Source organism: Rhinopithecus roxellana, chromosome 1 (genome assembly GCF_007565055.1).
Source record: "Rhinopithecus roxellana isolate Shanxi Qingling chromosome 1, ASM756505v1, whole genome shotgun sequence".
NCBI classification, from domain to species: Eukaryota; Metazoa; Chordata; class Mammalia; order Primates; family Cercopithecidae; genus Rhinopithecus; species Rhinopithecus roxellana.
Window position 1 is genome coordinate 188,788,017 of NC_044549.1, and position 14,324 is coordinate 188,802,340.

Below are 14,324 nucleotides of genomic sequence, written 5' to 3' on the forward strand. Positions count from 1 at the left end.
TGGTGCCATTTTAATTGTGATTTTGTTCCTCTCTAATGCTTTACCATCTCCACATTATTGTTTCACTAAAAAGCAGTGACAAGACCATGAGACCTACTTCAGTGACTCACAGTTCTGAGTGTCTGAGAATCCTTTCACCCTACCTTGTGACCTCATGAGATGCCTGAACAACCATGCTTTCTTTTGTTTTATAACAAGACACATGCCTTCCTAAAAATTACCACGTGAGGCAAAGTTGAAAAATGGGGCCAGAGGCACAACACTCAAAAATATCATCAGTGGCACATGAAAAAAAGGAGAAAGAGAAAACATTAGCACAATATTACACAAATACTACAATAATTATGGCACCTTACCTTGAGGAGATCTGACGTTTGCCTGTGAAGTGAATGTAAGAAGGGTTGCCTCCCCCAGGTACTGAAATAATCTGTACCACAAGCTCCCGTGACACAAATTTACCTATATAACAAACCTGCACTTATACACCTAAACCTAAAATAAAAGTTAAAAAATACACCTTGAGATACTAAAGAAAAGGTTGGGGATGGTGGGGGTTGCCTCTGGTGTGTTGTTGTGAAGTCCTTGAAGGAGTGTCTGGGAAATGAATGAAAAGTCGTGACTGCAGCCATGGACAGGTGTGGCTCACAACACTGGTGAACTGAGTAGCTGGTATATGTTTGAGGGTGTGACTGTGTGTGTGTGTGTGTGTGCGCGCGCACTCATGTGAGCATGCTTGTGCCTGCACATGTTTTGTGTGTTCCTGCGTGGCTCAGTGCAGCTGGGTGCAGTTTTCTGCATTTGCCTAGTATTTCTCAGGGAGGAAACCTTGCATAAGCAAATGTAAAACTGCCACTATTCTCAGACTGTTCCCTAATATCTAATATATGTGTTGGGGCAAATAATTCATTGGAACAAATTCACACTTCTAAAAGAAATGTTCCAGCAGAACTGACTGCACCTGATTCACTTTTCATCCTTTCCTTGTTTGTTTAGACTGGACCAAAAGGATTGAGTACCAGCCTGGCTCCGGGAGCATGGCCCTGTTCCCCAGCATCCACCTGGAGATGTGCGATGGAGCCGTGTCTTCCCTCCAGATCGTCGCAGAGCTGCAGACTAATTACATTGGGAAGGGTTGTGACCGGGAGACCTACTCTGAGAAATCCCTTCAGAAGTTATGTGGTAGGTTTTTCCCTTTGGGGATTTTTTAAATTAATTGCTTTTAAATGATGTATACCAAAAAAAGCATACCTTATTATCTTAGGGAAGAATCCGCCCTCCCTTCCTGCACCGATATGTGTAACTCCTGGATGGATTTTAAGTTTACTTATGGCAGACGGGTTGGAAGGCCCAGCTTTTGGCACTAGACTCCTGACTCAGACTCCGTTTATTAGTTATGTGACTTTGGGCAAGTGACATGGAAAGGCAAAGCCTTTGCTCTTCTTTGGTAAAACAGGGATTAAATGGCACAATACTTTCAAGAGTACCTAGGGCAGGGTCCAAAGAAACACGAGTTCCTTTCTGCCCCAATGGTTTAGAAGAAGCTACCAGACCAGACCCAGAACGAAGAGTTAGTAGTGTCAGTCAGCTGGAAAGAGATTGGTCTCCTCCCCAAAGCGCCAGCTATATAATTTGTGGGGCCCAATGCAAATGAAAATTTGGGGGTCTTTTTCAAAAATTAACAAGAGTTTTAAAACAGAGAGAGCAAAGCATTAAACCAAGTATACACAACTAAGCATTGGACCCTATGTGACTATTCAGGTTGTTATTGACAAAGCTGGTCTTGCCAAAGATGGAGTCTTTCCCTACACAGTATCACAAAGCCAATACACAAAACCAAAAGTGAGTGTCAAGCAGTGTAGGCTTTATTCAATGGCCGTGGAATTGAGAACCAGGAGCATGGCTCACAATCAACTTCTCAACAAGTGAGGGTGAGAGGCTTAAGATACAGGATTTCTCTAATGAAGGAGTTGACATGAAAAGCAAAGGAAAGAATATTCATGTCTTTTCCAGAAATGGGTGGTGAACCTCCTGGAACCAGTAGTACTGCCTCCCTTTTAGTCCTTTTAAGGCTTCTTCCAGTCATTGTCGTGGCAATTGTCATTTGTCATGGTGCTGGAGGGAGTATCATTTAGCATGGAAATAAAATTATTATGAAGCCTGAGGTCTTTTTGAAGTCCTTTGGTCAACTATCTTGGTTCTATGTACCAGTCTCAGCTGGTCTGGTTGCAAAGGGAACTTTTTATCACAGGCATTCTGTGTGTTAAAGATAAGCAAAGTTAGGACAGGGTAGAAATTCAACTCTGTCATGTAGTCATTGCCCTGGGTAACCAGGTCACATGCCCGTGAAGCTGAGTCTGTCTGCCCACAGCAGTGAAGAGCTTGGGGTGAGGGTGAAGGTGGACAAAGGAAGATACTCACTTGTGAGGGACAGAGAGGGCTTGTTGTCATTTGGCTGTGAGATGGCACCCCAAGAAAGGAGGCAGGCTGGGAGTTAGGAAGCAAAACTGACGGAGGAGTGCTCTGAAAGGTGGATATGGAGGAAAGCCAGCTTCACTGGGCACCTGCTGTGCGTGCCCTGCCAGCCTCTTCGCATGCATTACTTTATTTAGTTCTCCTGTCTTCACCATGAGGAGGTCACCCATCCCATTTTAGAGATGAAAAATTTGAGGCCCAGAGAGTGAAAATGACCTGTCTCAGGTCACACAGATAGAAAGCAACAGAGCCAGGAATTGAAAGTAAGTCTGTCTGAATGATGGGTGTTTTCGCTCAGTATCCACTAAGGCTATCCATCCAGGCCTCTGGAGCTAGAATGTAAATCTCTCAAGTGAGTCTGTGAAATGAGAAAATGAGCATCTCATAAGGTGAGAAGCACCTCATGTGCTTTGTAACTCAGACTGTTGACGTGTTGATGGGCCTCCTTCGCTCCTACTCCTGCACATAGTTCATTTCTTCCTTGTTCTCTCCCAAAATACTCAGGAACTCACACTGGACTCTCTAGCCATGTTTGGGAGCTTAGGAAAGGGCTTACTCTTACACTGGGCTTGTATTTGGAGGTAACCGCATCTCCTCCAAAAGAAAGGGAGGCTGCGAATGCACAGTCTAGCCTGCCTTCCCCCAAGGTGGGCCTCTCCACTACTATCTTTGGGGCAGTTTTTCTCCCTCAGCTTTCACACACACACACACACACACACACACACGCACATATACACACACACACACACACAAGCACACACACCCCTTCACCCACACTGTTCTAACTCAAGGAACCAAGTAAAAATATTTAGAACTGAATGTGAAATAAACCCTGCTTGATATTGTCATGTTCCATTTTTCATGTCACCTGGCTGGCAGGGAAGGCCTATGGGACTGCAGACCTCTCCAGAATGATGCAGTAGATCGGAAAAATCACTACAACTTCAATATTCCATACAGCTCTTGCAAAAATGGTTGTAAGGCAGAAAACGGCCTCCAGTCCTCTCCTCCATTCTGTGGCAGAGAAGCCATCCAAGATGACATCTTAGTTTGAAGGAATACCCCATTTTGCTCCCCATGCACCTGAATTAGAAGTCAACTCAACCCCAGGCCAGTGGGTTAGCATCATTTCCTAAACTCCTCCAGGTTAGAAGAGATGATGGGATCAGCTTGTTAAAGATCAGATGAGCCCAAGGGCACACACTTGTGATTTGATTTTGAATGTTGCTGGGGAGAGATGGGGAGATAGGGAGTGTGATAAGGATTTCCTGAAGGAACACATTTTCGAACAAAATTGCATCTCATATGTTAACACAGTTCATTCTATCTGTGCTGCCAACATCGCCTGGCAGGACAGGTTAATTCATCCAGCAAGGCAGTTTCCCCTAAGATGCGGCCTTATTTGGTGCTGGGAGCTGCCCTTTGAAGGACAGAAGTCTGTGCTTCTCTCCATAGCACTGCCCCCCACACCTATGAGAATCCTATCCCAATAACCCTGCTGAGCAGGCTCAGTCCTGCCTCTACATTAGAAGCCTGGCTTTTGAACTGCACTGGAGGAGAGCTCAGATAAAAAGGGTGAAAGCAAATGAGTGAGGCCCAGATACAAATCCTATCCTGGGGTCAGCTTCCATGTAGGGACTCATGTTCTCTCCACCCGTAAGGGAAATGTAGGCTGGATCACTTCTACAATGGAAGCTGGGTTATAATGCCTGACTCCTGTAGGGTACTTTTGGTTCCAGAGACAAGTTTCTGTGTGTCTTCAGTGGATGGTAGACAAGCTTCTTGCTGGGATTCCCAACTGGGGAGCTGCCATGACCATTTAAGCCTCAGTATTCATGCATTTTTCATCCTACAAATCTTTATTGACTTTGGATGGAAACAGGGAGACCAATTAGGGTATTGGAGCCATGGTCTAAGCAAGAGATAATGAGTTCTGAACCAGGGGAGTGGCAGGAAGGAGGAATTTAAGACAGACTTTGGAGACAAAATCAGCAAGATTCAATGACTGATTAGTTGTCAGGAGTAAGAGAGGAGTCTAAAAAGGTTCTGGTGTGAGTGTCTGACTGAATGAGGGTGCTGCCAACCAGAGCTAGGTATCCAGGATAAAGGGCAGATCTAAGGGACAACGGCAGCAGTTGCCTGTGGTATACCCAGCTGTGGGCACCACATTCTAGCCTGATTCTCGACCCTCCCAAAGATCAGCCTCCACCTGCTGATCCATTACTGCAGCACATTTTGCCCTGATGTTCTGCCTCTGCTTGGTCAGGGCACCTGTTTGGTCCCTCTGCCTGGTTCCTTCTCATCCATAAGCCTTCACTCACATTCTCCTCCCACTAGGATGGTCTCTCTCCCCTTCACCTCTCCAAACCCTTCCCTCTAGTCAGCATTCGCCTGCCCTCTATGCACACCAGAAGTCAGTCTATGGAGCTACCTTGGTAGTTTGAGTTCTGGAGTCTCCTCTGTGAAGCTGTAGTCATGCAGTAACCTAGCCATGGATATCTCCTCAGAGGGTCATCATGGAACTCTGGACATTGCCCACCTGCTTCCTTCTCCTGCAATGTAGGCCCCATCAGGAGCAGTGAGGGAATCTGGTTTAAGTGGGAGTTGGACTTAAGCTGGTGTCAAGCCTGTTGTCAGGAGGTACCTGAGTAGATGCAGAAGCACTTGAAATGCCTCTTTGGGCCTAGGGAAGCATTGGATGTCAGGCATATTGCTTCATGGATTTATGCATGGAAACACTGCCATTCTGCTTTGGACAAAAAAAAGGAGGTCCCCTGAACCTCTGTGTCCCCTTTAGCTTGTGGGGTCAGATGTAACTCAAGTGGCCCCCACCTTCCTTTGCTCTACCTGAAGCCAGGCTTCTTAGAGAAGTGGGGCCAACTGCTTATCACTTCCTCTGAATTCATAGATCCCCATGAAGGACCCTGCCATCTAGGCACCAGACTTTCCAGAGGTGCCTGTCACGGAACTATCTTGAGTATGAGATGACAGAGAAGCCCTCAGTGAGACCTCTTGGCCAAATTAAATTTGACATTAACAACAGCCCGAGAAAAGTCCACTTTGATGGCCCTACATCACTACATATTACAGAAACTAGAAAAATAGTCAGTGGTGCATATGCCCTTGGTGGCACTGAGGCCAGGAACCTTGGTGGTTCCTCATAGGGACCACAGGACTCCTGGCTGCTGGCCAGTACCTCCTGTACATGATGTCTGGGTCAGCTGTGTTTTGTGGAGTGAAGAACGCTGAGGGCAGGTCCTGTTGAACAAAAGACCATAGAGTGAGAGTGTGCTGCAAAATTCACGTGGTTTATGTGTCAGAACAGTGCACATGACCAGACCCTAAGTTGTTCTCAGGATTTATATACTTGTGAGCCCAGGAGACTTTTGTAGAGGGCTCGTTCATTCATTCATTCCTGCACAAATTTATTAATTCAACAAATATCTGTTGAGCATTCAGATGCTGTGCCAACTCTTAAAATAACGTAGAGATTAAAAGACCATGTAGTTCTAATGTTGTATTTCACAGTAGAGCAACTATTGTTAATAATACTGTATTGTATATTTCAAAATAGCTAGAAGAAAGGAGTTTGAATATTCTCACCCCCAAAGAAGTAATAAATATTTGAGTGGTAGATTTGCTAATTATCCTGAATTGATTATTACCCAAGGTATACATGCATCTAAATATTGCATTGTACCCCATAAATATGTACAATTGTTATGTGTCTATTTAAATGTTTTTAACATATAAAAACAATTCAGCCTTCTGGAGAAGACAGACATGTTAAGAAAATTACAATGCAATTTTTTAGTAGCTATAAAAGTCCATAGTTTTCTAGTGCACCTTGCAGCTCAGCAGAACTTGTTCTCACTAATAACCACCATCAGAGGTTTTCATACCCTCATAATAGTCCAACTACAGGAAGCCATGATGGATTTCTCTATGACACTGCTAAAGAGCTGGAGCTTCCCAGCATGACAATGTCAGTCTCCTAGTCATAGCCAGTGCCTCCATTCTCGGAGAGGTGAAGTGGGCCTTTTGCTTTAAGCAAAATAGGTGAATACCTGTCGGAAGTCTGATTAGATCCCCACTCATACAACAGCGAAGGGCTGCACGCACTGACTCATGGATGCTGACAATGAGCAGTGGGCTTCTTTCTTATGCTTATTTCTTGGAGGTCATTTAAGCAACTACAATACCACATGGCCCAATATGTTGGGGAGGAGGATTTTGCCTGCAGTGACAAACACATACCAAGCTGGAAAGCAACCAGATATCCATGGCTCTCACTCAGGATCCTGGCCAACCACCCAGATGAAGCAAAACCTAGTTTGCTTCACCTAGCAATCCAAGTTTCTGATTCCAGGGCCTTGGAGGAACTCCTCTTTTCTAGGATTCTAGAAGCGAAATGATAGTGTCATTGTGGGATCAATAGCATGTGAACTCCTGAAAGGACATCAGAAGTCCTCCGTGCCTATGCTTAAGGTATACAGATAGAGAAATGGGAATTTTAACTGCCAATGTCAATCACTGATGTGGATTATCAGTCAGGGTAAGACAGGTTAACAACTGACTGCCAACTTTCACTGTGTTAAAATAACAAAGGTTTATTTAACATTTTTACCATGTGTCCTTCGATTGGCTGTGGCTCTGCACCATGTTAGCTCCCCACCAGGATCCAGGAAAATGGAACAGCTTTGATCTAAAACATTGTTGATTTCCTGGTAGATGGAAAAGATGCATGGTGAACCACAGACGGGCTCTTAAGGCTTCTGCTCTGATATGACACATGTCACATGCACACGTATGTCATTCATCGGAGCAAGTCTCATGGCCAAGCTGATATCAGTGGGTCAGAGATTTGTGTTGTGAATAGAATACATTCTACCACCACAAAGTCCCGGCAGTCGATACAGCACTTGTCAAGAGGGCCTCCCTCACTTCCTGTGAGATTCTGCATCACTGAACTCCTCCACCCACTGAGCTTCTTCCTTCAGAAAATAAAAGACTTTCATTGCATCCCTCAAGGTAGAACTACTTCTGTTGGGTTCATGGCCGCATTCTCATGGCAGTGCCTGGCATAACTTAGACATTACATAAACAGCTATTGGCATAATATGGAGTTGATATTGCCAATTGTGAGAATATCTTACAGAGTAAGGCCTGTGTCCTTGATTATACTGGATCTTCTCCCTGAGATTCCCTACTTATCCCTGCCCTTTCTCATGCCTAGGGGTGGATCCTGAGGAGGCACAACTGGTGGCCCCATGTCAGTCACTCTTGCCACAGGCTCCTTGAAATGCTAAGGACCCTCTGGCCTCACCAAGGCCATCCAGAGAAAAATGCAAATTCATCAGTTAAGAAGTTCAGACAGTGACTGCCATCCCTAGGCCCCATTTGGGCTTTTGTACCACAGTATGCCCTGAAATCTGCCTCATTCGTTGTGTCTATTTTCTATTTTCTGGCTCTGAGTGGCTTCCCCATCCTGCTAGGGCCCAGGGACGTCAAATTGGACCTCATCCCTGGTTTCAATCCCCAGTACTCAAGCTGCAGCTGCTGTATACAAGACCAGTGTGAACCCTCAGCAGCCAGGACCTTCGCAGAGGATTCCAAAGGAGCATCTTAAATACACCCTGATGTGTAGACAGTGCTGTATCATCACTGCAAGTGATGCATTCTGTTTACCCACTGCCTTTCCAAGGGATCCCTGGGGAGAAGAGAGACAGAAAAACCGTGGAGAAAGTAAATCTTCTCTGTTTGTTTAAGTGTACCAAAAAATGAAATACAATCTGTTAAGTTCGTGGAAGTCTGCACCATCTGGTTAAATGCAGCTTGATGGTTTCTGGCAGGCAACATCTGCGGGTTAAGGAAAGTGGCCTGCCGCTCCCACTCAGTGGGGAAGACAAAAAGCCCCACATTATGGCTTTGCCAGGGCATATGTCCTCAGTGTGCCCCTCTGTCAGAGCAGTGGCCTGTGTAGGGAGGTGGAGTCCCGTGTGACTAGGTTGTGCTTGGCAGGTCATATGATTGGCCCCCTAAACACTACTGTGTGGTAGAAAGAACACTAACTGGGTGTCTGAGAGCTGGGCCTGCTTCTAGCTAGCTGTAACTGTGATTTTGTTCCAGTCGTTTCCCCTCTCTGGGCCTCAGTTTCTATGGTTGCAAAACGAGTAGAAGGTTACAAGATCTCCCTCCAGGTCCACTGAGGAGGTGCAATGGGGAGCGTGGGCTTTGGAGCTGGGAAGTCCTAGTGATGGGTTCACTTGCTAGCTGGTTGCCATCCTGGGCTCGGTCTGCCTAGGGCTCTTTATCTGTAACCTGGAATCTTAACAATATTCACCGCACAGAAGAGTATCTAAAAAAACACATGTAAGGCTCTTAATTCAGGCCTGCTACCCATTCTGTGCCTCGTAAGACTTCACAGGAAAACAATAAAGTACTGTAACTATAAAAAATAAGGTTATGTAGGCTGGGTGGAGTGGCTCACGCCTGTAATCCCAGCATTTTGGGAGGCCGAGGAGGGCAGATCACCTGAGGTCAGGAGTTCGAGACCAACCTGGCCAACATGGTGAAACCCCATCTCTTCTTAAAGTACAAAAATTAGTCAGACATAGTGGTGCATGCCTGTAATCCCAGCTATTCAGGAGGCTGAGTCAGGAGAGTCACTTGAACCCGGGAGACAGAGGTTGCAGTGAGCCAAGATCGCGCCACTGCACTCCAGCCTGGGTGAGAGAGTGAGACTCTGTCTCAAAAATAAAATAAATAAAATAAAATAGTTATGTAAATATTGGATATATCTGTAGAATAACCCTGGCCAGCACTAGGTTATTTTATAACCAATTATGTCTCCCAACCTTCCCTTGATGTCATCCCCCATCACCCCATGCATGGTCCTCTCTGCTGTGTACATCTCTATATATCCAAACCTGTTTGGAAGGAAATTCACCATCAATTTCTTCACTAGTCTGAGGTATTAATTGAAGTGTGAATTCTATAGGAACAGCAATGTCCTTAGCCAAAAAAAGGACCCTCTGGTGGTGGAGTTTCAAGCCCTGCTAGACCCCACCCTGCTTCCCCTGTGTGGAGGCCCAGCTGCTCCACATGGTGGCAAAGCTGGCCTCTGCAGCCACCACACACACGTCTCTGCACCGGGCCCTGCTAGATCACGTTGGTCCCATTGGCTTGAGCTAGAAGTCAGAAGCCCTGAGTGCTCAGCCTGCATCTCTCTGGCCACCCCAGGTTTCAGGAACCAACACACTCTGTGTGTACCCCTGTCACCAGCTGTCTTCACACTGGACAAGTTTTGTATCAGACTCAACTTAATAGGTCAAAGAAGCTATTGCCATGTTGTGTTATTCCAGGGGTACTAGGAAAATGCACTTTCCCCAAAAAACCGTGTATCTCCTACTTCCAAACCACTCACAAATCTCTCTCTGCTACTACCTTGATAGATGTCTTTCTTAGAAATATCTGTGGAGGGTGGTATTAAAGGACAGCAAAATTTTATTGGCCATTACAATATTTGTATCAATTAGTTTATCACATAAGTAACATGGATATCAATTAAGGAGTTAGCAACAGGGGATGAGAACAGGTTAAGTGTGGTGAGAGGCGAGGGGCGTGGACAAGGGGCTGGATGGGCCCACCTCAGCATTGGGTGAATTTCCAGAAGCATCTCATGAGAGCACTGAGTGGGAGAAAAGGTAATTATAAATATTAACTGAGGGCCTACTATGTGTCAGGTGCAGTAACAGGCAAAATATCTAGGAAATACTCATGTAAATAATGCTGTCAACTCTGCCCACACTTCCCTTTGATAATACAAGCTACAGCATGAGCATGAATTGGGAGATTTTAATCTCCACCTTCACAGACACCACAGTTCCAGAAGCCTCTCCCAGAGTGAACCTGTCATGGTGATAAGCAGAGCATCTGGGCTCTAAGGATACATGCTCTTCACATAGCATAACCTTCTGTTGCTAGCCAACGGATATAGACCTGATGATCTCCTCCACAGACTGAGGGAAAACTGGCTGAGTTGAACATTTTCAAATGAGTAGACTGATTTCCAAAATGGCACCTTCCTTGAGGAATCTTCAAAGGGTCATTTCAATGGTAGGAGATTTTTTTTTTTTTTTTTTTTTTTTTTTTTTTTTTTTTTGTAATGGCTGTCTTTGGAACCTATACTCTAGGTAAGATGAGGCTCTGATATACAAAAGTCAAAAATCCAAAGCCTGGGCAATTGGCAGGTAATACACACAACCACTGTCCATTAAACCCGTCAGAGTTTATGACTGACTGGTCAGTGCCATACCAGGAAAGAGCCCCCATGCCCCTACCCATCCAACACAGGTCACACTTTAGACTCCCTGACTCTTATTATTTGAAAATGACTGCAAGTTCCTGGCCCTCCTTCCCCTAGCACCTGAGCCCTGTTTGTGTATGGAACAGAAGGATGGAAAGAATTCTGTATTTGAGCCCCTGTGGAGAGTCAGCAGAAGCCCCAGACCCACCCAGCAGGACAATCCAGTCTTCTCTGGCAGACCAGTTGTCGCCTCTCACCTCAGCCCTGCCCTCCACAAAGTTGGTCATTCTTCTAAAATAAACCTGCCCCCACTCCTGCTGCCTCAGACGAAGTCTTCGTGTCTTAACCTGAGTACTATTGTAGTAGCAGCAGAAATAATAATGACAATGATAACGTGATAGCTAACACTGAGTGAACCTTCGCCATGCAGTGAGCATGCTACTGCCTAATGCATTATCTCAGTCAACCCTCACAACTCACTGGGAAGAGGAAACAGAGTCACAAAGGTCAATTGAGTTGCTCATAGTCACGAAGCTAGCAAATTTTGCTGCCAGGTGTCAAATTCAAGTTCTGCTGACTTCAAAACTTGTGTTCTCAACCACTGCATCATTTGGCCTCAATAAATATTTGTAAAAAAGTATAATGAGTGGCTCATACTCCTTCTCTTGGGATCAGGATATGGAATTTTTCCCAGTCACAGCCCTGATCACATTTTGTCAACTTGCTGGCTCTGAGCTCCTCTATGTCAGGGACTGTGTCTGACTGACCTTCACAGAGCCAGCACCTAGCAGGGGTCTTGGCACATGGTTAGTGCTCAGTAGATGACTGGCAGGTTAACAGATGGATAGGTGTGTGAGCGAATCCGTCCACCCAAATCAAATCCTGGCTTTCTCCAGGAACCCTCCCTGCTAGTAAGAGTCCCCAGGGTTTTTCCAACTTTCTAAATTCCTCCAACACTTTTTTCTTGCATCCTATCTTGCCACGTGCAGCACTTTGTCTGTAAGTTACTGATGCCTCCCCAAGAAAATCATAAGTAACTCAGGGGCTGGAATAGCATTTGGCACTTCTTTTCCTAAGTCACAGAGCTCAGGGTTAGGCACAGACATCTCTGAGTAAGTACACTGAGTAGTTCATCTTGACCCAGGAGCAGAAAACAGATGAGGACACTGCCCCATTAGGAATGACCCGTTGTCCTTTCTTTCCGGACCCTCTGCAGGAGCCTCCTCTGGCATCATTGACCTCTTGCCATCCCCTAGTGCTGCCACCAACTGGACTGCAGGACTGCTGGTGGACAGCAGTGAGATGATCTTCAAGTTCGATGGCAGGCAGGGCGCCAAAATCCCTGACGGGATTGTGCCCAAGAACCTGACCGACCAGTTCACCATCACCATGTGGATGAAACATGGCCCCAGCCCTGGTGTGAGAGCCGAGAAGGAAACCATCCTCTGCAACTCAGACAAAACCGGTGAGTCTCTAGCCCAGCCCTTCCACCCCTACCCCAGCGGCTGCCCATTTTGTCCCAGATGGTTGGACATGGACACAGTCAAGGAGGATGTGGAAGAAAAGCAGGAGCCTGGGAAGAACCCTGCCAATATATATTCTGGTCTCTGGTTTTCTGGCTGCTGATTTTCCAGGCTTGACTTGAGGTAGAGCAGGAGCAGAAAAGTGGGGAAAGTAGGGGTACAGACACAAAGAATGTAAAAGCTGGAATCAGTGGTTTTCAAACTGGATTCCTCAGAACCCCAGCATTCCCAGAAGTGCTTTAGGTCTGCTATAAGTGAGATGCGGGTGAGAGAGGCATCTTTATTCCTAATTCAAACAAAGAAGCTCCACCTTGACTGTATTATATACAGTAAGATTTCCAAAAGCTATCTTTTGAATAAAGTACTGCTAATTTAGAATAGCAGTTTGAAAACCTCTGCCATATATAGTAATGATAGCTACCATTCATTAGGCTTTTCAGCATGCTGGGCCTGTGCAAGAAGTTCACGGCTTGGTAGTTAAAGTCCCCTAACACTTATTAGCTAGGTAACCTTGGCAAGTTGTTTAGCCTTTCCATGTCTCACTTTACCTGTCTGTAAAAGGGGTGTTTTAGTAGTATCTACCTCATAGGGTTCTCATGAGGATTAAATGACTTCATGAAGTGTTCAGAACAGTGCCTGGCACAAAGGAAGTGTGATAATCTGTGTTAGCTATTACTATTCTAAACACAGGTCTCTATTAGTTATTTTATAAAAGCCTTATTGTTTTTGCAATTTTAAGGATAAAATATTCCTTAGAGATTAAATAACTTGTCCCAAGTAGTTGTACAGTCAGTATCAGAACTAGAATGTCAGCTTAGAGCCAACTAAATCCAAATCTGTGCTCTTGTCACTACACCCACCCATCCCCATACACATACACAAACATCCCGAGATCTTATGCAAATTGTACAACTCTGCATTTAGTTATAATTCTACAATTTCCCATTTCAAATACAACTTTTGCTAAAACACCCAAAATAAATAACAACCACAGCAGATGTAACAGTAAAAATACAATATAGAAGAAGAGCTGAAGCTCGCCCTCTGCTGTTGGACAGCCAAAGTTTCCATCTCAGCTTGACCACTTCTTCAGGTGTGACCTTTGAGGAGCTGCTAATCTCTCTGAGCCTCAGTTTCCCCATAGGTAAAATAGGGGAAATACACTTGAAATAAAGTATGAAATTAGTAGCATCACATGCATAAATCAGCGTTCCATTAATTTACTTGATGTTGTTACTATAATTATCATTATTATTTCCAGTTTTATTCCTCATTACACTGCTACAAGAACACCATGTTCTCTGTTTCAATTGATCTTTATAATAAATGTTAATATAGTTTTTGGATACAGAAACTGAGAGGTGCCTGGCTTTCCCTATTGATATGGCAAGTCTATGTAGGAGTCAGTGCCAAGGACAGGTTTTTCTTTGGAACCTTCATGCAGGAAGGTGGAGGTTTGGGACGCAGTTCAGTAGCCTGTGCAGTGCCCTGTGAGGTGCTCCCATCGTAATCCAGGAGCCAGCATCCCAATGAGACAACAGCTTAAGAATATGCAGACAAATACAAAGCAGTGTGAGCTGGGGTCAGTGGCCATGCACATATAGTCCTTTCTGAGCTATATCGAGTCCCTGGGGAGACAAGTCAGCCAGATATAAATGTTCCTGTTTACAAAGGAGGAAACTGGAATATGGAAAGTTGAGTGATTGGCCCAGGATAACACAGATGATTACCAAGAAAGACAGGATTGGACCTAGATCCTCTGACCCTGAGTCCCAGGCCCATGCTATTGCACCAGTGGTCCTCATTCAAATAAAGTAGTGCACTTGTAAAAACATGTAGATGCTAGAGCCCCACCCAGCTCAATAAGAATCTTGGAGGAGCCTAACGGGCAGCCATGGCTGAACCCTGCCTCAACCAGCATCACAGCAGTCCCCTGAGAAGGCATTCAGCACCCCCAAATTAGCAGCACCTGGTGTTCAGCTTGGGCCCTTGTGTGAAACAACACTCAAGATTGGCACAGA

At 45.2% G+C, this 14,324-nt stretch overlaps 1 protein-coding gene across 1 annotated transcript in view; it reads left to right on the forward strand.

Moving 5' to 3' along the window:
- Window positions 1-14,324, forward strand: part of CLSTN2 (calsyntenin 2) — a 625,300-nt gene that overhangs the window by 511,436 nt on the left and 99,540 nt on the right. Inside the window, exons 6-7 of the mRNA XM_010356587.2 lie at window positions 994-1,179; window positions 11,997-12,245. Of these exons, the coding sequence (XP_010354889.1) occupies window positions 994-1,179; window positions 11,997-12,245 (435 nt within the window). The remainder of the gene's footprint in view (window positions 1-993; window positions 1,180-11,996; window positions 12,246-14,324) is intronic.